We start from the raw sequence: 22,777 nt of genomic DNA on the forward strand, positions 1-22,777 counted from the left end.
ATGGGGAAGCTCATGGTTCACATACTGTTGAAGCCCAGCTTGGAGAATTTTGAGCATGACTTTGCTAGTGTGTGAGATGAGTGCTAGAACTAACACCCCCAAAGACGTCCTTTTCATCATAGGGACTGGAATGCTAAAGTAGGAAGGCAAGAGACACCTGGAGTTAACAGGCAGGTTTGGCCTTGGAGTACAGAATGAAGCCGGGCAAAGGCTAACAGTTTTGCCAAGAGAACGCACTGGTCATAGCAAACACCCTCTTCCTACAACACAAGAGGAGACTCTACACATGGACATCACCAGATGGTCAACACTGAAATCAGATTGATCATATTCTTTGCAGCCACAGAATGGAGAAGCTCTATACAGTCAGCAAAAACAAGACCGGGAGCTGACTGTGGCTCAGATCATGAACTCCTTGTTGCCGAATTCAGACTCTAATTGAAGAAAGTAGGGAAAACCACTAGACCATTCAGGTATGACCTAAATCAAATCCTTTACGATTATACACTGGAAGTGACAGATAAATTCATGGTATTAGATCTGATAGAGTGCCTGAAGAGGTTGGACAGAGGTTTGTGACATTGTACAGGAGGCAGAGAGCAAGACCATCCCCAAGAAAAAGAAATGCAAAAAGGGCAAAATGGCTGTCTGAGGAGGCCTTACAAATAGCTGTGAAAAGAAGGGAAGCAAAAGACAAAGGAGAAAAGGAAGGATATACCCATTTGAATGCCGAGTTCCAAAGAATAGCAAGGCGAGATAAGAAAGCCTTCCTCAGTTATCAGTGCAAAAGAAACAGGAAAACAATAGAATGGGAAAGGCTAGAGATCTCTTCAAGAGAATTAGAGATAGCAAGGGAACATTTCATGCCAAGACGGGCTCAATAAAGGACAGAGATGGTATGAACCTAACAGAAGCAGAAGATATTAGGAAGAGGTGGCAAGAATAAACAGAACTATATATTAAAGATCTTTATGACCCAGTTAATCACCATGGTGTGATCACTCACTTAGAGCCAGACATCTGGAATGTGAAGTCAAGTGGGCCTTAGGAAGCATCACTATGAACAAAGCTAGTGGAGGTGATGGAATTCCAATTGAGCTCTTTCAAGCCCTAAAAGATGATGCTGGGAAAGTGCTGCACTCAATATGCCAGCAAATTTGGAAAACTCAGCAGTGGCCACAGGACCGGAAAAGGTCAGTTTTCACTCCAGTCCCAAAGGCGATGCCAAGGAGCGTTAACAGCCTTTAGAGGGACCTGTGTCTTGTGAGTCCTCATCGCAGCCGTTAGTTTCCTGTCCCCTAAAACAAGCCCCATCCTGAAGACACAGCAGCACCGCCCCCCAATCTCGGGGTCACCGTTCTTGGTGTAATTAATCCTGTTTCTGGCGCTTGAGCTCCTGCTTTCCTGGGTGCCCAGCTGGCTCTTCAGATGTGTGTGTTGGGTTTTTACCTAACATTTCTAGGGATTTTGAGTTGGTCAGAGGGGTTTCTAGTTTTGATTCTGCTTTGATATCTGTTCTGCATGAAGTCCTTGGACTGGTAAGAAGGGCTTTTCCCTGTGTCTTTCTGACCCTCCGATAGACGCAGCTGGCCTTCTGTAGAGTCAAGGAGGGCCGTGCAGCCGGGTGTGCATGCCTGCGTGCTGAGTCACGGTGCAGTGGACTTGTGTTTCTACCATGAGCTGCTCCCCAGTGTGGAACAGTGGGAACACAGTACAGCTGTGCGCTCTGTGTAGAGACACATTGTGTCCCGTGGCGCAGTGTTTATATCTAACCTCAGCAGAATGGTCTCAGGGAGGGTGTGGCCTCAGAGATGTGTTTACAGTCAGAACGTTTGTTCTCAAAATCTGGTCCTAGAATTTGGGGAAAGGCTACTGAAAGCCTGGCTTCAGTTTAGCGCTCAGTTGCCTGACAGAAAAACTTGATTTATTGGCTGAAATTATTTTGCAGGCTTGTGTGGTGCAGGCCTGTTTCATGTCAGTTGTTGGTTGTTGGTTTAGTGAGGCGACTTAGCAGTCAGAGTAAAGGCGAACGCTCGCTGGACTTCACATCTTGAGAGGTGGCAGGTGTGTCGGGCGTGATTGGCGTGTGACTCGAGGCCCCATCTTCATAGAGCAGGCGGGGCAGGTCCCTACCCTGGGAGCCCCTGCAGGCCCGCTCCGAGGCTGCCCTCTCCCTGCACTGCCAGCAGGGCGGTGCTGCGCTTGTTTCCACGCCAGACGCTGGAGGCCCGGGAGGCAGTCACAGGAGCAGCCCCGAGTCCGAGCCGGCGGGGGGCAGCCTGCCGTGGAAGGTGTCCGCGGTTCCTTGTGGCGTCCCCAGGCCGGGCACAAGGTGTTCATCAGGTGGCTACAGTCTTGCCCAGCGCCTGGCACAGGGTGTGAGGAGGGGACGACACTCCCGTCCGTCTGGACCATGGACCTGGCAGCTGGTGGGCAGCGGGCCCCAAGGCTGCTGCAGAGTCACCTGTCGGTTTTATTTAGTTGAGGCTATTCTTAGCTTATTTCAAAGCGTTTTTTCCTACATCAGGAAGGGTCTTAGGGTGTGAGACTTGGAAGCGGCTCCCAGATGAGGCTCTGGCCCGACAGGCTGGTGGTTAATACCCAGGCAAGGTGACATCTCCCACCTCCTGCTCCGTCCCCCCCCACCCCGTACCCCCGCTACCAGCCCAGCCTGGGCCGTCTCATCACTGACTATGGATTTCTGATTGCAGGACTTGTTCCAACAGCCTGTTAAAACATGGTGGATTACTATGAAGTTCTAGGCGTGCAGAGACACGCCTCGGCCGAGGATATTAAAAAGGCGTAAGTAATCGTGTTCTGAAAGAGTGCATCTGGGCACCTGCGGTGTGAGTTTGCACAGCCTGTGGAAACCGAATGGCAGTTCGCGTGCTGTGAGTTTGCTGCGCACTAGTTGGAATGTTAGGTAGAGGTTAGCAAGTTAGCTTGTGCCTCTTGAGACCTAGGCCCACCTGTCACTCAGGGAGAAGGCCACTTGGTTTCCTCTGGTACTTTATCTTGGGACATGGATTCCATTTCTGCTGGAATTAGATCATAAACTCACTGAGGATATGAAATTAGCCCAAAGAGCTTTGATGTTGGACTTAGCAGTGGAGCAGCCTTGGTGCTCGTGGGCGTCACTGTTCCATCCTCAGTGGGTTGCTCCCAGCCCCTGTCGTGTTCCCGGCTCGGGTCCATGTTGGGGTTTGAGCCCTGCACCGCTGTGTCCTTGCTCAGCTCTGTGGCCGCACCTGAGGCCAGTCTCCGCTCCCAGGCAGCTCCCAGGGTGCACTGAGGTCTGTTAGTTCACTTGGTGTTAATGTATAGCAGGACATGGATGGTGTTTTAGCTGTGTCACGGTGGGCTGTGGGATTTCTCACACTGCGCCTGGCCACAGCCAGGACTGGCATGGTGTAGTGATTGTGCTCTTCTTAAATAAGGTGTGAATGGCGTGAAGATCAGCACCAAGAGGGGCGGGCCTGGCGTCTGTGTCCTCACACGCAGGTGTGGGGGGGGGGGGGCGTCACTGGTGCTGCCCCTGGGGAAGGGCAGGCTGTGTGCCACGCCTGTCTAGTCGCCACCTAGAGCTTTTGCTTTGAAATGTTTGCTTCATGTGACACAATAGACACCACCCTGGAAGTGGGATGTGATCAGTAAGTACCCTTGACTCCTTTTTAAGATATCGGAAACTGGCACTGAAGTGGCATCCAGATAAAAATCCTGAGAACAAAGAAGAAGCGGAAAGAAAATTCAAGCAAGTAGCTGAGGCGTATGAGGTGTTGTCAGATGGTGAGTGGGGAGCGTGGGGCTGTGCCCCTGGGCGGGGCCTGCAGAGGAAGGCCTGGCCGAGGGGCTTTGGGGCCGTGAGGGGGGTTTTCTGGGCAGACTGGGTGTCCTGTCCCTGCCAGCCTCCCGATAAGGCCGTGTGATTGCTGTGGGCGCCCTGGCCTCTAGGAGTCTCCTGGGTGGCTCTGTAAGGAGATATCCAGGCCCGGTCTCTGCCTGGCGCTGGGGGCCGCTGGGGCTGGGGTGTTGTGGCCTCTCGTCCCCGTCACCCTCCTGAGCACCCTGTGCTGAGGTGCTGGCTGCTTCCTTGGAAGGCCCTCCTGGATTTTGGGAAGTCAGGTGTTGCGCACATGGAGGTTCAGACTCCACAGCTTGCAGGTTTCCCTGCCCCGTTAGAGTTAGGAATTGAACGGCACTGGAAGCTCAGGTCTGTTGGTTTAGTGTCATGGGTCATACAGAGGGTGTTAGCCAAACCTTGGGTTCTTGGTAAGAGAAGCCTTGGGGCAGGGAGCAGACTGTGGAACTTGGTGAGAAAACTGGAGAAGTACTGACAGCACCTTGCCAGGAAGCAGTCCTGAATGACTGGTGTGAATCGCGGCCGAGGCATTTAAAAGACTAGACCAGAGGAAGTGGACGCCTGCTTTATTTTAAAGGAAGGCTTCGTCATCTTACTTCATGAGTTTATCTTCTGTCATTGACTGCCATTGTCTGTGTGCCTGGTCCAGCACTCCCAGATGTGTGGATTCACAGACCAAGAACACTAGAAAATTTGAGAAGTAAATTCAAACGTCAAATGTGATTTTTGGCAGCAGCAGAACCTTTAGAGCTCCCATGAAAATGCTGCTTTTGTGTGTTTTTGTAAGGGGGAGTCTGTTCTTCATGCTTCCTTAGGAAGCCTTCAGTTCCAGGAGCTGGCGGCACAGATGCACAGTCACTGTTCCTAAGGCTCTGGTGCCCACCCTGGCTGCGGATAGCGTGCCCGCACACTTGTTTCCCTGTTGCCCCGTCACTTGGCACATGTGGCGTCTGCGGAGCCTGTGTGTCTGAGCAGGGCTGCGCTGTCACCGCGCTTGTTCGAGAACCACCGCCCGGGCTCGGGCGGGCCGCTGCCTCCGGGGGTCAGGCCAGGCTGGGGGCTGGCTCCGTGTGGCCCGTTTCTGCCCTCGCCAAGGCCCTGTCCTGCTCCTTGTGCCGTGGGCCTTCTCCCTGAGCTGCGCTTAGCAGGCAGGTGCACGTCTAGGGGTGGAGCCGCTCTGCAACTTTCTAGTGGGGTTCTGATGCAGCGCATGGCGCACATTGAGCAGTAGAGTAAAGTAAGTTGTTTTTATTTTTTGAAGTAAGTCTTTCAAGCTTTACTTAAAAATACTGTGGGTGTTTTTAAGGGAGTTGTTGTTGAGTCCCTGAGTTGCAGCCAGACTCGCTGCGACCCCGGGGGCTGCAGCCGCCAGACTGTGATGCCCTCAAGTGTCACAGTAAGGGGTTCCGAGCTCTTCAAAACCAAGTGTGGACATTGAGAACTGTGGGGGGCCTTTGGTTTACAGCTTCAGAAATGCTTTATTGAATTTGAGGGAAGAGAAATTGGTCTTTACTGACTTGTCTTTTTAAATTTGTAGCTAAAAAACGGGACATCTATGACAGATACGGCAAAGAAGGATTAAACGGTGGCGGTGGAGGTACGTGTGTGCACACTGGTCTTTCTCCTGGCCTTGTGATGAAAGGAGGTGGTCTGATACAGTCTGATGGTGATTCAGTCTGTCCGTAAATATGAATGCAGTTTGGAGACTAGGCTGAACTGGGGAGAGGAAGGAGAAATTGATAGCCTGGAAAAGGCCTATTAAAAATCTTGTTGAACTAGAAGGTACACACTGGTGTACCTTTTGTAGATAGGAAATAACGTAAAACCTTACTATAACACACTGAGCGTACTCTGAGATCAACACTGGATGTTGTGTCAAAAACATCCTTACTGGATGTTCTATCAAAAAACTAAATAACCACCAAAGTAACTGCCTCTGGTGGTGAGGCTTAGATGTGTGTGCTTTTGATGAAAAGTTATGCAGCAGCCTGCTGTCCTGCGAGCTCCATGGTGGGTGTTTGGACACGCACGCTTCAGACCTCCTGTACACACGCCTGAGCAGCTGTTTCACAGCCGGAAATGCTGTGTGTGGGTGACGCATCCGGAGTGGGTGGGGGTCCTCCGCACGTGCGTGGCTCCGGGACGTGGACCTGCACGCGTTTCTCAGCTCCCGGCACAGGAGGCTTTGCTCTCAGCAGGACTTGCACGAGCTTCAGGCTTATGGAACTCTTTCCTTCTGGGGTCAGGACGCATGTAGTAAGTAATGTGTAGACTGTTTGTGTGCCCGCCGCGCGGGAGTCCCTGACTGAGCTGTGCTTGCTTCTATAGGTGGAAGTCACTTCGACAGTCCGTTTGAGTTTGGCTTCACATTCCGAAACCCAGATGACGTCTTCAGGGAATTTTTTGGTGGAAGGGACCCATTTTCATTCGACTTCTTCGGTAAGTTCATCATCTGGGTCGTCGTTTACATAACGTGTTCATGACTCATGAAGACGGACATACCCTTTCCGTTTCAGCACTGTTGTAGCTTGTCCTTAAACTTGCTATTTGAGCAGTGCACGAGTTTAACTAAACCCTTTTCCCTTCTTCCTTTGGAAGATGTTTCAGAATTTACGCCTTGCACGTGAAAATAATAAAGGTTCGAGTGTGGAATGTACGCCTTGCGCGTGAACGTAATAAAGGTCTGAGTGCGTCGCGTCCTCGGCTGTGTGCTTCGCTCTCATTGGCTTCCTCAGCAGTGGGAAGGAGGTGGGGCTGCTACTGGTTGGACAGTGAATTCTCCGGATTTCCCGTGTAGGAGTCTCATTGAAACACTAAGCATCAAGGCAGATGTTGCTCAGAAGACATTTGATTCATAAATTTGTCTTTGTTTTTCTGATGTGTTAGGACTGTTGAGTTTGCAGCCCTTGGAAAGAAGGGACACCTCTAGAGCAAGGCATCACAAGCATTCGTCTTTGAGAATAGCTTTGCCGGGAGACCTTGCTGCTCTGGCTGCTCTTCATTGTGGGAGAGGGCTCCCAGCCGCTGGCCTCCGGGTCCTGGTGCCCGGCGTGAGGCGGTGTGGCAGGGGTGCGTGTCAGGGTCTGGTGTTGGCAGTGGTGGTGAGCTGGGGCGCTCGCTGTGCACACCGTGACGCCTGTTGTCTCCGTACCTGGGTGGGGAGACAGCACCCTGTGTCTGCTCCTTCACTGCCTGGAGCCTGGTTGAAAAGACAAGACACCTGCTGCAACGCCTCAGGAAGGCGACAGGAAGAGCAGTTCTGTCTGCAGATAACACAGGGGAGCTGTGGACCCTGCACATCGCAGGTGTGGCGAGGAGTGAGGGGCTGCTGTGTCCGGGAGGTGTGGGCCCTTCACAGGGTGCAGTCCTTCCGTTAACTCTGTGGGGGTTCAGCGAGACCCTGCTTACTGTTTACTGTGGTACCGCTTACGTTTTGAGAGAGTGGCTTGTGGAGGAGGGATGTGTATATATGTAGCGTACAAAATATAACAACGAGAGCTAAGCAGGGGAGTGTTAGGGGTGGGGGAAGAGACTCATCTGTTTTGAAGGCTTTTTTTGCATTAATTACTGCTGCAGTAAACACATATTGGGAAGGCTCCCTGTATCATGAAACTAATTACATTTTTTATTAATTGTCCTTTATAATTGTAGGAAATATTACTGTAAGAAAGACACAGAAGAGTTGTAATGACTTCTCTGCCGTAAAATCACCTTGGTGTCTCGTCACAGCCTTTAGCAAGCTCCCGATGTGTTTTGGGGGAGCAGGGTCGTGTCCGGGGAAACTGGCCAGGGGTCTGCCCCCTTGAGCTGGGGATGGAGGGTCCTCTCAGGCTGAGGAGCGCAGGGCAGGCCGCCTCACCAGGCCAGAGGCCGGCCCGCTCACACCAGCTCTGGTACAGCGTGGTTTTTTTTTAAAAAGTGTCAGGAAAGAGTCCTCAGTGTGTAATGGTAGCCAGATTGTGTTTTTCTTGGGGGAAAAAATCTGATGGGTTAAGCTTTCTCAGTAAGAATGGTTTTCCTTGAGCAGCTCTTTCTGGAGTGAAGAGGGGCGAGGGTGGGGCTGGGAGTGTGAGTAATGCGGTTTTACCCTGTGAGCACCGACCTTCACGTCTTCTGAGTTGGGATTTGTGCACATGAGGAAGTCTTGGTGTGCATGTGAACTTGAGTCAGAAGAGTTAACGGTTTGCGGGACGTGGGGTGGAGATTTCTTCTCCTGGGTTCAGAGTCCGCTGGGGGACGAGCCTCTCGGCCTCTGCCTGGGACTCAGAGATGCGCGCGCTCTGCACTGGCAGCTCCCCCGTCTCTCGTGGTCCCTGTGGCAGTGATTCTTCTCCAATCCGTTCTTGTAGGTGTTCTAGGCGACTTCCATTTTCAGGCTCTCGGGATTTACACGCGGGAAAAGAAGCTGCTCCACGGCTACTACATGTATGAAGTGACAATGCAGCCCGCTGGCGGTACGTTCAGAGCAGGGCCGAGCGGCCGTGGGGCCGAGGGTGTGCTGCCTCAGCAGGCGTGGAGTTGATGTTTCCTGGCAGCCACATCAGCCCTGTCAAGGTGTCCGTTTAGAGGAGTGTGTTATTTCTTGTCTTAATTTTCCACACGACCAATTTTTTCCTTTCCCGTTTTCCCAGAAGAAGTAGCTCAAAGTCGGTTAAAAGACCTTCTGAGGTTCACTTTGCATTTATCGGAATGTAAAGCCCCGTGTCTGATTTCAGACGGCCCAGATGAAAGGGGAGGGACCTTGAAGAAGCGGAGAGCTGGTGGGAAGGACGGAGTCGTGGGCCGGCCCACGTTCGTTGTGAGGCCTGCCCGCTGTGGGCAGAGGCCGCGGGCCCAGGAGTAGGGGGAGAAGCCAAATCTGAGACGCGCACCGCAGCCTGGCTCTCAGACGGAGGGGTGCTGGCGGGGCTGTGGGGTGAGCTGACTTCCCCCTAGCCCTTGGAGAACCTCCTTTGGAAACATTCAAGTGTAGGGATCATGTTACTTTAAATTACGGTGATCTCGTCCTTGGTTTATCATTAAAGGATGGTGGTAGTAAAATGATGTTCTCAGACGGAAGAGCCACTGAGCCCTAGAACCCTAGCAGGAACCTCCGTGTGGGAGGCATTTCTGTGACCCAGCTCTGAAGCTGGGAGCTTCCCCGGGAGCACGTTCACGCTGGCCGGCGGCCCTTCGTGTCTGGCCAGTGCTAGGGTGATGGGAGGGGAAGGGACGAGCCAGGCAGGCCCACCCAGCGCCCGGCGCCGCGCTGGAGGGTAGTGAGCCGGTCGTTTTCCCCCCAGGGTTCGAGGAGGCGGCCAGCGAGGAGTTGGAGCCTGAAGAGGAGGCGGTGGCGGAGAGTGCGAGCGAGGAGGACAGTGAGGCGCTGGACGTGGTGTCCAGCGAGGAGCTCGACCTCTTTAGTGACGACGAGCCCAGCGAGGGCGCTAGCCTGGGCGGGGGCGAGCCCCCCAGTGAGGACTTGGAGTTCATCTCCAGTGAGGACGAGGCCAGCCCGGGGGACCCGGAGGAGCTCCTCGAGGAGTGTGAGGAGCTGCTCAGTGAGGACAGCGGGCCTGAGCCCGAGGCCCTGCCGCTGCCCCGTGGGCAGCCTGCTGAGCAGAGCCTCTAGAATAAAGAGTTTGTACCACCTGTGCCTGACGGCTCCCTGCGGCCCCGAGGGCACTGGGGGCTTGGGAGGGGCAGCGGACCCGAGGCCGGTGGTCTCCCGCTGCTCTGGCCGCTTCATACGGCTGCTGTGTCTTCGCATGGGGTCTTCTCTGCACGTCTGCGTGTCCCTCCTTACGTGGACAGGAGTGACGCGGGACGGGGGCCTGCTTGTCTGCAGTGGCCCTGCCTCCTGCCCGAGGTCAGGGTCGCGGGCCATCGTTGGGGGCCCTGTGCATCCTGTGGTGTGTATACAGTCATCTGCTCAGCTTGGAGGCAGCATGGTTTGGAAGCAGGCACTGGTGAAGTTGTGCTGCTGAGAGAAGCCACAAGTGGGAAAGCGTAGCCTGTGGCTGTGGAGGTAGGGCAGGTGTGATGACCCCTCCCGGGGGGGGCACTCCCCTGTGGCTCAGTGACTGCGAAGGCCCTGTTGAGCCCCTCTTTCCTTGGGGGAGGGGTGCTGGCCTGGCCCGGCCCATCAGTGGCTGGGACCTCCTGGGGGTGGAGCTGCCGTTTCAGGACAGTTCTGTGCGGGTCGGTGCTGGGCAGATGAGCCTTGTGGTCCTGCTGCCTCTGCCCTTGACAGGGAGAGGAAAGGCTTCCGAAAAGGCCACTCTCAGAGTTGTTTTCTGGGTCACGAGAGCAGTGTCCGGGCCCCAGGCTTTGTATGATCTCCCTGGGAATCCAGAGTTGGTTTTGAGACTTTAATGGCCTTCCTGGCTCCCCCATGGCGGAGCTTCCCGAGTCCATGCAGGAGTCCAGGTAGGACTCCTTCCTCCTGGCACAGTGGTCCCTGTGGCTGAGGGTGGTGGGCTGTCCTGCCCGTAGGTTGGGGGAGGGCGGCTCCCTCACAGGTCCTTGGCGAGGGGTAGAGTTGCAGGTACCCCGGCCTCCGTTGCGACTGAAATAGGGGGTTTGGATCCCTAGTGTGTGCTTGGCATCCTTGGCTTGGATGGGTTTTTGTAACTGTTGGAAAATACAGTGTTCCAACTAGACCTGTAGCGTAACTAGAAACTAGGTTTTGTAATAAGCTGTGTGCACAGCTGAAAGCATGATGTTCATTTGGGGAGTGTCAGTTCCGGGGCTGCCGTGCACTGCCAGGCACCACCCCGATGCCGGGTCAGCCGTGGAGAAGCGCCCCGAAGCCCTCCTGCCAGGGTCCCAGCCGTGGGTCACCCATGGCTGTTTCTGAGTCACTTAGGTTTGTTTATTTCAGATTCTTTTCAAATATGTTGTTTTCTGCTTCTGAATATGTGAGAAGAAAACGTTATGAACTTTGAGTTGTTGCGAAGGAGTGTTCTGATCTTGGCTTGTGGCGTTGGGGTTAGTGCAGATGGGGTGATCGCACTGGAGTGTGTCTGCTGTCTTGGCCTTTGAGTTTCACGTGGCGCTCTTTGCTCAGGGTTGCTGTGGCTCAGCATTGAGACTAGTGGAGTGGCCTCTTTTCTTTGTTTGAAATGCTCAGGATGCTTGTTAAGAGTTTGTGGTGTTTTCCTTTGTTGTGCAGTTGTGTGTGTGTGTGTGTGTGTGTGGCCTGGGGACTGGGTGGTGAGCTCCGTGAGGACAGGACCTGCGAGCCTTCGCTGAGTGCTCTCGGTCAGGCCCTTAGCTCTGCTCCTGGGGGCATGTATGGCTCTAAACATTTTTCAGTTTTTTCCTTAAGTCTTCTTACATGTATGTACTTGTGTAAACATTTGGAACACGTTTTGTGTTATTTTTTCATAGCATTCGGTTAATGTATTTTTTGTCATAAGTGTGACATTATTACTTAGGTGTTTTGCAAGCATCACCTTAGTGGATTTGGTTTGGTGTTTCTGAGAAGAGCAGGACCGTGTAAGATTGCAGAGGAGTGTTTATCCAGGACACCTGGAACAGGGACCCAGAAGAGTTAAGTCTTTGTTAACTTAACAGGCTGGACATGGGCCTGTTTCCGTGTGTCTGCATCCCATGATGCAGCGTTGTTGCAGGAAAGGACCTGGCTGAACACACGTGCGCCGTGACCAGGGAGGTGGCTCTGACAGACTTGTAAATTCTGTGTTTAGGGTCTCCCGAGAGACAGACCCAGCAGGGTGTGCCTCCCTCTCTCTGTCAGAAGTTCAGCGTGATCATGGGCTTGTTTGATCACGGACACACACCTGCCAGATCTGCAGGCCCATGTCCCGGTCTGACTCCAGAGGCCATCAGGCTGAAGAGCCAGCAGCATTCCAGGTCAGAGGCTGGCGGCCGGGAGAAGGCTCTCATGTTGTGGGAAGCGTTGGCCTTGTGGTCTGCTCAGCCCATGTGTGATGGGAGGGCCCATTCACACTGGGATGGCAGTCTGCTCCACGCGGCCGGCTGATCCACACATTCCTCTCATCCGAGAACACCTTTGAGGCGGCCCCTTCACTGGACACAGAATTTGTCAACTCCTTGACATCTACATGCGCCATCTCCTTCAACCATAATTCATCTCCAGCAGACCGTGGCAAGATCATAATTGAGCCAAACTTGATAAGAAGCGTGCGTGTCGTGGAGAACACGCTGATTTTCCCAAGTAGGAGGTGAGGTCCGGGCGCCAACCTCTCCTGGCGGGGCCCTGCTGAGACTCTGACAGAGCCGCGTTTGCTGTGCTGTGGCAGGGTGTAAGCGGGCAGGAAGACACAGCTGTGTGCGTAGTATGAGCATGTGCGCAGCGGCCCAGATCGCAGCGGCAGGCTGCGGCTCCCGACAGGACTGTGCCCTCACCCGCGGCAGTGCCGCGGCTGGCGGGCCGGTTCTGGGCGCCACGGGGAGTGACGTCGAACAGGTCCTTGACAGCGTGTTCAGTTACGTTGTGTCTGATTCAAATTTACTTACAAGATACATGCAGTTTTTACCCCTTTTACCCTCAAAAATAATAACCATACAGACTGAACATGAGAATTGGGAAAACGTAAATGAGGTAAAAGGACGGAGCGGGACCATCCTGCGTCTTGTCACCAGTTGAAAGCCCGCTGTGAGTGCTTTTCAGATGTTAGAGTGGCGATGTGTGCTTTTTCTAAAGCTTAAACCTGATGACCCTTCAGAAACCTTCATTTAACATGCTCTCCATTTGTATATGGGAAAATTACGTAATTAGGTAATTTTCAGTTTTCACTATAAAAGCTTGGGGGCCCTGTAGTAAGTTATTTCCGTGTCTGATGAGTTGATGTCCATGAAGTAGATTGAATTGCTGGATGAGAGCGTCTATTAATTAACTATTGTCTTAAGCTTGGAGGCTGAGGGTTGTGAAGGCTTATGACGTGCTCAGTCACGTCCGCTTCTTTTGTGACCCCATGAACTGTAGTCCGCCAGGCTCCTCTGTCCATGGGAATTGCCATGGAGAAGAATACTGGAGTGGGTTTCCATTTTCTCCTCCAGAGGATCTTCCTGACCCAGGGATCAAACCCACATCTCCTCCGTTGGCAGGCAGATTCTTTACCACTGAGTTGCCTGGGAAGCCCACAAGCTCCGTGCCACCTCTTCTCCACACCTGGAGTGCTGGCCTCAGCGTGGCTCCCGCTCACACATCATCATCACGACTTTTTAAAAAAACTTGTTTTTAGTGTCACCATGACTTACAGATGAGCCTTTTCATTTTTCGGGTTAACTGTTTTGACTTTAATATCTGAAATTACACGTTCAAATTCGGTGGCTACTGGAATTGTAAAAATCCATATTTAGGCTGTATAATAGAAACGCGTGCAAGGTAAAAGACTTCAAAAATGAAGGAATACAAGAAAACAAAAAAACGTAACTGAAAACCCAACTGGCCTTATTCTTATAATGTTACTCAACTATGTTTTGAAGTAGCTTCTGAAGAAGGTGATTTTATAATTACAAAAGTTCATTTAGCTTCATGTAAACAAATTAAAACCATTTAATGGTGGTATCAAATAGACACTGGTTTAAGTTGGTCCCAGGAGTTTTGTTAAGAGTCTTTGAAGGTTTCAGTTGCTGTATGAGCCTTAAATTGTAACTAAACGAATGGTTAGGGCAGTAATGAAAGGAGCGCTGCAGGAGGACGCAGACTGTGATTGTTGTAAACTCGGGACCCGCGGAGACCGTGGCTTAGGAGCTCTCGCAAGGGCAGTGAGTGTCTGAGGCTGCCCACGTGGCTCTTGTTGAGAGTGTGACCACACCGAGTCAGACTGCACTCGCCACGTCTGTGCCCTGACCTGGTGGCTGTGACAGGCGTGTAATGACCTGATGTCTTGTGACTGGATGGACGGAAAGCGTGTCCGTGTCGCCGTGTAGACCCCTGATGAGGATGAGGTGAAAAGCAACTTAATAGAACACTTGGATTTTGTGTGAACAGGATGAAGTCTCTCTAGAGATTTCTAAAACGTTTTAACTTTAAAGTTTATGATTAAACTTTGTATTTATACTTCTAAATATGGTAATAACGGCACTGATAGCCATGTTCACAAAGGAGCTGATAGAAGCGACTTTCTGCAGCTTGAGTCTCACATGGCGGCACTTACCGTGGAACGCGGGGCCTGCGGCTCAGAAGCAGCAGCCCCGGGGCCTGTCCTGCCGACGGCAGCACCTGCCTCCCAGCGCTGCCCGGGCCCCGGCTCCCCATGGGGCTGCTGGAGCGGTGTCTGCCTTGGGCTGGTTCCTGTTCGGTCCCCCTCCCTCTCCTACCTTCTTTCTAGGTCTCTGAAGAAGGCGCCAGTGACCGTGCTTTCTAATGCCTGCTTCTTCAGGCCTGCTTTCCTGCACTGTTAACTGCTCTCTTAAGAAAGGCTTGTAGTTTTTCCACCTGCTTCCCCGTCCCCACTCTGAGCGTTCCTTCAGCTCGGGTCTGCCTCCGGTCATTGCCAGCTACCTGGGGGCTTCCCAGTCATGGTCGCCCGTGCACGCCGGTGCCCTGTGAGCCGCAGTCCTACTTGGCCTTGTGCTCACGACCTTGTCCTGCTCACTGTTCTGTTCCTTTCGCCACTCAGATGCATGGATTTCCTGCTTTGATCACGCTTGCCTTGGTTTAGAAATAGGCCATGCCGGTTCTCTTGCTTCTGTGTCATGGGTGCTTTTCTCTTAACCATCTGTCAGGTGTCCTTGCTTTTATTTCTCAAAGAATTCCAATTTCCTAGAAAAAATACAGCACTGATTGATTTCATAGTGAATTTAATAGGGAACCTCAGTGAATTTTAAAAGTTTGTATAATTCATGTTTTCAGTAAGTGCTCATTGATTGGTAACAACCACCAGAAAGAGCTCCGTGTGAAGAGCTCTGCTCGCAGCTCTCTGCCCAGGTCTGTGGTGCGTATTGATGACCTTGAGCTTTATGCTGGGGCACATAAAGCTTTGACGTGTTCTGTTTTTAGATGAGTCTCGGAAACCGCAGTAAAGCCTCAGGTTAGATGGACTGTGGTGCTCTGAAGGTGAGCTGCGCTGTGGAGAAGCTTTGCTCCTGCTGGAACAGTGTCAGGAGGCATTGCTCACATTCCCTTTGCAGCTCTCCTGTGGAGAAGCACCCTGGGTCAAGGTTTCACTAAGCACTTCTGTTTCTTTTTAGAAGACCCGTTTGAGGACTTCTTTGGAAATCGAAGGGGCCCCCGCGGAAGCCGGAGCCGAGGCACGGGCTCGTTCTTCTCTGCTTTCAGCGGATTTCCCTCCTTTGGAGGGGCGTTTCCTTCCTTTGATACAGGTACTACACCCTCAGACTTAGCCTGGTGTCTGAGCAGACGCCAGTGGAGGCTCCTTTCATTCAGGGCGCTTTGCGGTGTGCACACGCCTTTTGTGGAACAGCTTAGAGCTGCCACTGTGTGTGTGTATACAAATCTTTGCTTAGTAACCCACATTTCCCCCCCTAATTTTCCAAAGAATGTTATACTTGAGAACCTACTTCAAATCTTAACTATTAAAGGCCAGTATTTAATGAAATTCTTGGTTAAAAGGAGTGAGGTTTGGGGATAAATAACTGAAATAAGTTAGATAATCTCATTAAATCCTTTTTAGTCTAACCTCAGCAGTTTAAGAAAAAAAATAAAGGTGTCCTAGGAGAGTCCAAGTTGATGGCATCAGGAGCTAAGGCTGTAGTAGGGCCTGTGTGTGCCACGCAGAGTCTACTGGTGAGGTTTGGTGCATGGCACTGGCTGGCGACTGGAGGCCGTTCATCAGCTGGAGTCGGGCACGCAGCCTGGCACAGCCGCATTTCATGTGGAGAGTTGGAATCTCAGCTCCTCTATGATGCTCGCCCAGTGCCTCTGTCTGTCCTGGGCCTCCCTTGTGTGTGTGTCCCGCGCTCTGTGGGCAGCACAGGGGATGTAGCTCCCAGACCCTGCCCCCTGAAGCCAGGGGGGCTGTGTCACCCAGGGCAGGTGCAGCTGCGCTTTCCTCCGGCAGGCCCCCTCCTCAGATGCCACGTAGTGTGCCAGGACTTAGGGAGAGTCAGAGGAAGCTGGGCAAACCTGTCAAAGAGTATTTCACTTAAGGCGTGTGTGTGGCATGCAGTCCTCCCCTTTAAGGAGCCGTGGGGAGGGCGTGTTTCTCCCGTAAGGGGCGTTCAGGATGGGGCAGGCAGCGGGCTCTCCAACAGGCAGAGCAGCCTCAGCCCCACCCAGAGTGGACTCGCTCTGTCGAGACTCTGAGAGTCAGGGTTTCGTGTCTTAGGTGGCACCTCACAGCTGAGAATTAGTCCATGAACTCCAGACCCATACTTCTGGTAATTGTGGTATTCTTGCTAAAGTTACTTCAGCTTCCTGGCAATTCAGGTTTGTGTCCCCTGTGGTCCCACTTAGAGGAGCGTGTTGGGTGTGCCGGTCAGTGGCGGCGTTCGCTCCATCCTGTGAGATGCGTGGGGGCAGGGTGCTGGCCCGTCGGTAGGGGAGGTGCCCGGGCGGCCCCGCAGGCTGTGCAGGGCCCAGCTCCACGGGGGTGCGCGTCTGCTTCCCCGGGCTGGCCGCGCGTGCTGCGCTCGTCCCTGACCCCTCTGCTGTCTCTTACAGGATTCACTTCCTTCAGCCCGCTAGGCCACGGGGGCCTCACAGCGTTCTCCTCCTCCTCGGCCTTCGGTGGGAGTGGGATGGGCAACTACAAGTCCATATCGACGTCGACGAAAGTGGTGAACGGCAGGAAGATCACCACCAAGAGGTGCGGGCCTGGCGTGTGTGTCCTCACGCGTAGGTGGGGGCACCAGTGCCGCCCCGGAAGGGCAGGGTGTCTGGGCCGTCTGTCCAGCCTCCGATCAGAGCTTGTCCTCTGAGATGCCTGCCTCACGCCCCGCGTTAGCCGCCGCCCCGCGTGCTGCGGCGAGTGATGCGCTGGAGTGGAGGCGCAGCCACTGCAGCGCCTTGCGCGTTTGCTGGCTGGCGCCCGCGTGCAGAGTCACCCGTCAGGATGTTGGCTGCAGCCACAGCGTTAGTGGCTTCAGGTGTATCCGGGGCAAGTCCTCGAGAGATGCGCATTCAGGCTCACACACACGTCGACTTATTTCATACGACGATTCTAAGATGTGTTTTATCCCCCTTGCCTCCCCTCCCGCAGGATTGTCGAGAATGGTCAAGAAAGGGTGGAAGTTGAAGAAGACGGCCAGTTAAAGTCCTTGACGATAAATGGTAAGGAGCAGCTGCTGCGCTTGGATAACAAGTAGCTGGCCGCACGCGCGTAGCAGAACCCTAACTCTGGCACGCGCCATGCGAGGATTAACAGGAACATTTTTTTGAAGATTTCAAACGAACTCGACTTTCAGTATAACTGTACCTAATCTAAAGTATTTATACACAGCTCGTCGGAGCCCTCTTTGTCATAGACTTTTGAGTTTACTGTTGGGACCACGTAATAGGACCATTTTATTTGTCTTTAAAATTGTTGTAAATCTCTGTATGCACTTTGCTTTTTATTAAACGTAATCCACGGTGGCCGTGACTCTTGCGTAGACTAACACCAGCACGGACTGCTTTTCCACTGTGTTTGAAACGTGAGCCGAGTCGTCTCAGCTGCTGTGAAGTTAACATTGCCAGGATGACTCTTCCACAAAATAATCTCAGTTTTTTTCAGTATTTAGTAGTGACGATATTAATACATTAATGGTAATACATTTCTGGTTTAATGTGCATTGAGGATGTTTTCCAGTTGTGCATGAATGCTGGCAACTTAGTAAGTTTTGACAATTGTTTAAATATGTAATGTTAAGCTTAGGTTTAAAAAAGTTAAGCTGGTAAACTGGGTCTTTGTCATTTGCTTTTAAAAAAAAAAAAAGAAAATAAATGCAAATGTGTTCGGTGCATTCTTTCCCGAGTGGGGCCTGCCCTCCTGTGTGTGTGTGACTCCGTGCCTGGGCTCCTGGAGTTCTTCGTTCTGCGTCTGGACGCTGAGGCTGACCCTGGACCTTATTGACGTCTGTTCTTTGATGTATTTGGAGAGTGTATGAAAACTCCCTGTTGATGTGGAGTAATGATTAGCAATTTATTGAACATTTCTTCAGGGAGGGCAGAACCAGCTGTCCACCCTCCCACCCTTCCCAGTTCTCTAGGCTGTGTTTGATGCCAGCTCATTGAAAGGTAGTGTGCCTGGGAGTCTCGTGATGGTGCTGGCACGGGCAGACATCAAGGTGTTTTCTTTCGTTTTTTCTATCAGTGTGATCTGTCATGATGACCACTGATAACTGGAATTCCAGCCAGAGGGATATTACACAAGAGCTAGCTGGTCTTTTTACTACCCTACTCAAAGTTTGTTTTGAATCTAAACAGTGTCAAACAGCTAGAAGAAGCTATTTAAAGAAGCATTGCATACTTGAATGTAAGTATGGGAAGACAGCTGGAGCTAGGAAGACAAGGAAGGGGTGGCCATGCGGCTCCGTCTTAGCACCCGGGGCCGTGCGGAGGCGGGTGTGGGTGGTCGCGCTGTGAAGTCCGCCCGGCCGATGGCCTGGCCCGGGGGCCGTGCTGCGTCTGTGCTGTCAGCCCAGACGTGGCTGGCCTCAGTCACTCAGGGAGAGGGTCCCGGCACTCGAAATTGGTGTCTGACGGGTGGGATGAACTGCTGAGGAGAACAGATTCAAGGCCGCTTGGGGACACCAGGGCAGTTAAGAGGAGTCTGGTGCGCCCCTCAGCGGTCCGGGTGCCTGAGAGCGCATCCCTGGGCTGGCCGGGTGCGCAGGAGAAGAGGGCCGTCTGCTGGCGACGGTGCTCTGGGGGCGCCACCGTCACACGGCCACCGTCCCCGCTTGGGGAGTCGCCAGTGTTGGCATCACCGTGGATAGGCCCGTCGGTGATGCGGGCGGAGAGCTCGGCCTTCTTCCCGGAGCCCGGGACGCGGGCGGGTTGGTGTCTGCAGCCTCGGGCCCTGTGCTGGGATGAGGCTGTGCGCGGGGCAGGCTGCTGGGTGCGGCGCCGCCAGTGGCCCCAGCCCCGCGAGCAGCGGCTTCTGTCTTCTCACGGCTGCTCATTGGCCGGTCCCTGTACTCACGGTTAAAGGTCTTCCTGGAGCCCCGGGGCTCTTTGCAGGAGGAGACTGGGCCCTGCTCCCCCCAAGGCTGCTGGTGGCCGTGCTCCAGATGGTCTCGTTGCCTGTGCACTCTGTTCGCGAGAAACCCCTGCCGTGTGGGGTGGAGGTCTTCGTGGAGCCCTTGGAGCCCAGTCTCAAGGGGACGGCGGTGCCACTGTTCCCGCGCTCGCTCACGCTGTTTTTCCTTCCTCGTCTCCCCTCACCGGCTGGGGGTCGCTCAGTGACAGTGGGTGCCTCCTCCCCGTCATTCCGGGCTCCAAAGGTTCCGGTTTGCGTTCCGAAGCCCAGTCAGGGTTTCTGTGTGATACGGACGATCCCGGCGTTCACGCCTGCTCCCCTTTCTTCCTCCCGATGGTCCATGCAGGGCACATTGTGGAGGTCTGCGGAGACAGCTGTAGACTCCCCGCAGCTAGCCCCTGTGCCCCATGTCTGGTCTGCCGGGGTCTCGGCCACTGTTCGTGGGACAGCATCGTTCCTCTTGGTTCTCACTCCCTCGTCTGCTGAAGCCTCGCCCTTCCTGCCTGGTCACCCACCAGCTGTCCTTGGCCTCTGCAGGGGCGGTCTTGTCACCAGAATCCAGCAGAGAATCCAGCAGCAATTTTCTAATCAGTTGTTTCTGGTCTTGTTTCTCAGTGGTAGTCATCAGGAAGTTCACAGACAAGACAGAGGTGACCACTACAGTTTCGGGGGGCTTTGGAGCCAAGATTGTTGAGTGAATTTGCTCCCTTGTTGCTGTGTGGTCTGGTTGGGGTTGGACTGCATGTTTGTGACCCATGGCCTTTTGCTTTAAACCCCAGATCCTGCCTGCCTTGAGTGATTCTCGAGGTGGTTGCTGCTTTCAGAGTGGTTGGTTTAGTGACGCAGGTGTAAAGGCATAGGCCTAAATCATCGGTTTCTTCCTCCGTCATCCTTGGCTGCATCCTTTAAGTCTGAGGCTTGTTTCTAGAACTGCTCATGTGGTGACTTTTCATCCTTGTCTCGCAGTCCTTGCAGTTGTGATGAATTGAGTTGCTAGATGGAGATTCAGTACTGAGTGTGACCAGCAATGAAAATGTGGTAAGACATTTTTTTTCCCTGTTTTTTGGTGACTAGTCATGCTGTCTTGCTACCTATCAAGGTCAGAGGAAGGGAGGTCACGGCAGCTCTTTCTCTGAGAGCAGGAATCTCGGCATCACGGTGATGAGGGGTGTGCAGGACTAGGCCTCGCTGGGACTCGGCAGCGTCGTCCTGTCAGTGAACGGGGGGACTGGGCCTCAGAAGGCCCGTTGCTTGCTCTCTGCTCACGCTCTGTCCGCCCATCTGACCAGACTGCCCCCCCTGGGCCTTGACTGAGGTTTAAACCGGGCAAGGTGTGCGCCTCGTGGAAACCGTGGCTGGACGTCTTCCCCTTTGCTTCTGATGCGGTTCTCAGAGTCGTCTAATGCATCCCAGCCGCCGTGGAGGACAGACCCCTCGAGGGTGGGCCAGCCGTTCCTGCTCTGCCTCCCCGCGTGGGTGCTGGGCCTGCCTGAGGGGTCTGTTGTGGTCAGCATGGTGCCTGCCCCCCTCAGGGCTCACTCCTGCAGCCTGGCAGTGCTGCCCATGAGCTGGCCGCCTTGTCCCCCAGGCCTCCCGCCCCCGTGACCCCCGTGTCCGGCGTGGGAGGCCGGGGCACGCCTCTGGTGTGCCGTTCCGGTTCTTTGGACCACTGCATCGTTGGTGCCGGTGGGTCGGTCTCACAGCAGATACCGCAGCAGATTACGCATCGGCTGTCTCTCCCCACAGAGGGCTCATCTGCCCCTGGAGGGGTGCCCGGCCCATGGTGTCCTGCACCCTCCCCGCCCTCTCCCTCCGGCCTGGTGTTGCGGGAGGCCCAGGAGCAGGGGAGTGAGCGCAGGCTGCAGGCCCCCGGGCCTGGGAGCGCTAGAGCGGGCGCAGTGTGGCCTCCCCTCTCCCTGCTCTGCGGGGACTGTGCTGCCTCCTGGGGATGTGGGCGCCCTGCCCCCGCGGAGCCCCACTCGGGCGGGTGCTCAGCGGCGGGCGCCCACGAGCCCTGGGGCGGCCTGCCTCGGTGGAGGGTGCTCAGCCCTCGGCCTTCTGGGGCCTTCCTCGTCCTGCAGCCGCCCCTCCAGCCAGAGCCCCCAGGCTGGAGAGGCATCTTCACGTCAGGCTTCTCCTGTTCTTTTTTCCAATGATTGAGGTGTATCCGTGGTTTTAAGGATCAGTACACAGGACGTTTTAGTTCGCACGCAGTTGCTCCTGTGAATGGGAAGTCTAAAGAGTCACGTACCTGTGATTCTTTTTTAAGCAGTAATAGCAAGTGACTTTCCAGATTAAAATTGGGAGTCATAATTTCCTTAAAAGGATGTCAGGTACCAGCACCTTGAGAAGTGGCCAGACTGTTGGCCTGAGTCCAGCGGCTGCCCAGTGTACTCCACACGCGCTCTGCTAGTCACGTGTACATGTCGGTTGACCCCTGGATGGACAGCCCAGCACCGTGGGGTGGAGGTTAGCACTGAGGCGCGGGCGGGAGGTGGGGGTAGAAGTTACTTAAAATAGTCCACCCAGGAGCTGTGTGATGTGTGATACGCCAGGTACTGGGCTTCCCAGGTGGCTCAGCGGTTAAGGATCCCCCTGCCGACTCATGGGCTGCAGGAGACGGGAGTTCGATCCCTGGGTGGGGAAGATCCCCTGGAGAAGGAAGTGGCCACCCAAGCAGTATTCTTGCCTGGAAGGGAGTTCCATGGACAGTGGAGCCTGGCGGGCTGTGATCCCACCACCTTTGAAATGTTTGCTGACATTCAAAAGCACTCTTTTCTGTTTGCACCAAAAAAACACCCCACGTGATTTGACCTCTTGAAGAGCATTCACACTTTAAAGTGGAGTGGAGTGGACTTGCCTTCTAACTAAAGATGCTCCTGGAGCTCCTACAAGGACGGTGCGTTCACCCAGGGTTGACAGCACACCCAGGTTGCCTGAGAGGGAGCCAGGCCCCCGTCGGCGTGGCTGTGCCTCTTCCAGGCCAGTGCAGGCAGGCCCTGCCGGCCTTTGCTGCTGCTGTCTTCCTACGCTGACGAGCTTTCCCCTCCCTGGAGCCGGCAGCCCGAGGCCCTGCTGCGTGTGGAGGCGACGCGGAGCCCAGAGCTGGGCAGGAGGAGAGGTGGTCTTTCCGAGTCCTGGCTCTGCGGCCCTTCTCTGGGGGCTGCGTGAGGGGCCCGAGTGCAGCTGACATGGGCTCGAGTCTGAGGAGGTCAGGGAAGGCTCCTGTAGAATCCGGGGCCTGGCTGCTGGCATCGCACCACATGGGGTCCGGGTTCCGGTTGCTTCTGGAACGGCTGTGGCCCCACGGGTGCGGCTGGGGCAGCTGTCCAGCCGTGGTCTGCTGGTGGCCGTGGGCACCCATCACGGCCCCGCCCCAGGACTTGTGCCGCCTGGTGAAGCGTGGACGTTCGCTTGTTCTGTGACCGTCCAGGTGTCTGCGTGGGGTGGTGGTCCTGTAGGAGAGGTCCTGCTGAACTTGGCGCCTGGACAGCGTGGAGTAATCCGGGCGTGGACGCATGTGCGTTGAAAGGTGGTGGTCGTTAGTTACCTCCCGCAGGGAGTGGGGAGTTCCTCACGCACGAGCGAGTCCCGTCTGTGTGCGGTTCGTGGTGGGATGACGCGGAGCCTCTGCTGGAGGGTGAGTATCAGGCACCCGTTTCCTGCAGTCGTCCTCAGATCTCAAGAGGTGCCTGTTCCATCATCCTTCGCTGTCTGCCTGCCCTGAAAGTCATCTCCCTTTTTAGTTGTCACGTGTTCATTTGACTGAAAACTGTGTTGTGTTTGGTTTGGTTGAACGGCGTAC

General features: G+C 54.2%; 1 protein-coding gene across 5 annotated transcripts in view; it reads left to right on the top strand.

The window, feature by feature from the left end:
* The window catches only part of DNAJB6 (DnaJ heat shock protein family (Hsp40) member B6), a 51,274-nt gene that overhangs the window by 16,666 nt on the left and 11,831 nt on the right, over nucleotides 1-22,777 (top strand). For 3 of the 5 annotated variants that reach the window (XM_044947124.2, XM_025291949.3, XM_044947125.2), the window contains exons 2-8: nucleotides 2,712-2,802; nucleotides 3,677-3,786; nucleotides 5,397-5,456; nucleotides 6,188-6,298; nucleotides 15,023-15,154; nucleotides 16,455-16,599; nucleotides 16,993-17,063. In XM_044947124.2, coding sequence (XP_044803059.1) covers nucleotides 2,738-2,802; nucleotides 3,677-3,786; nucleotides 5,397-5,456; nucleotides 6,188-6,298; nucleotides 15,023-15,154; nucleotides 16,455-16,599; nucleotides 16,993-17,063 — 694 coding nt within the window. In that variant the 5' untranslated portion in view covers nucleotides 2,712-2,737. Of the gene's footprint in view, nucleotides 1-2,711; nucleotides 2,803-3,676; nucleotides 3,787-5,396; nucleotides 5,457-6,187; nucleotides 6,299-8,208; nucleotides 8,314-9,141; nucleotides 9,491-15,022; nucleotides 15,155-16,454; nucleotides 16,600-16,992; nucleotides 17,064-22,777 lie in introns of those variants that run through there. The other 2 variants (XM_025291950.3, XM_025291952.3) reach the window with 2 other exon arrangements.

This window comes from Bubalus bubalis, chromosome 8, assembly GCF_019923935.1.
Source record: "Bubalus bubalis isolate 160015118507 breed Murrah chromosome 8, NDDB_SH_1, whole genome shotgun sequence".
In the NCBI taxonomy this organism is placed as follows: domain Eukaryota; kingdom Metazoa; phylum Chordata; class Mammalia; order Artiodactyla; family Bovidae; genus Bubalus; species Bubalus bubalis.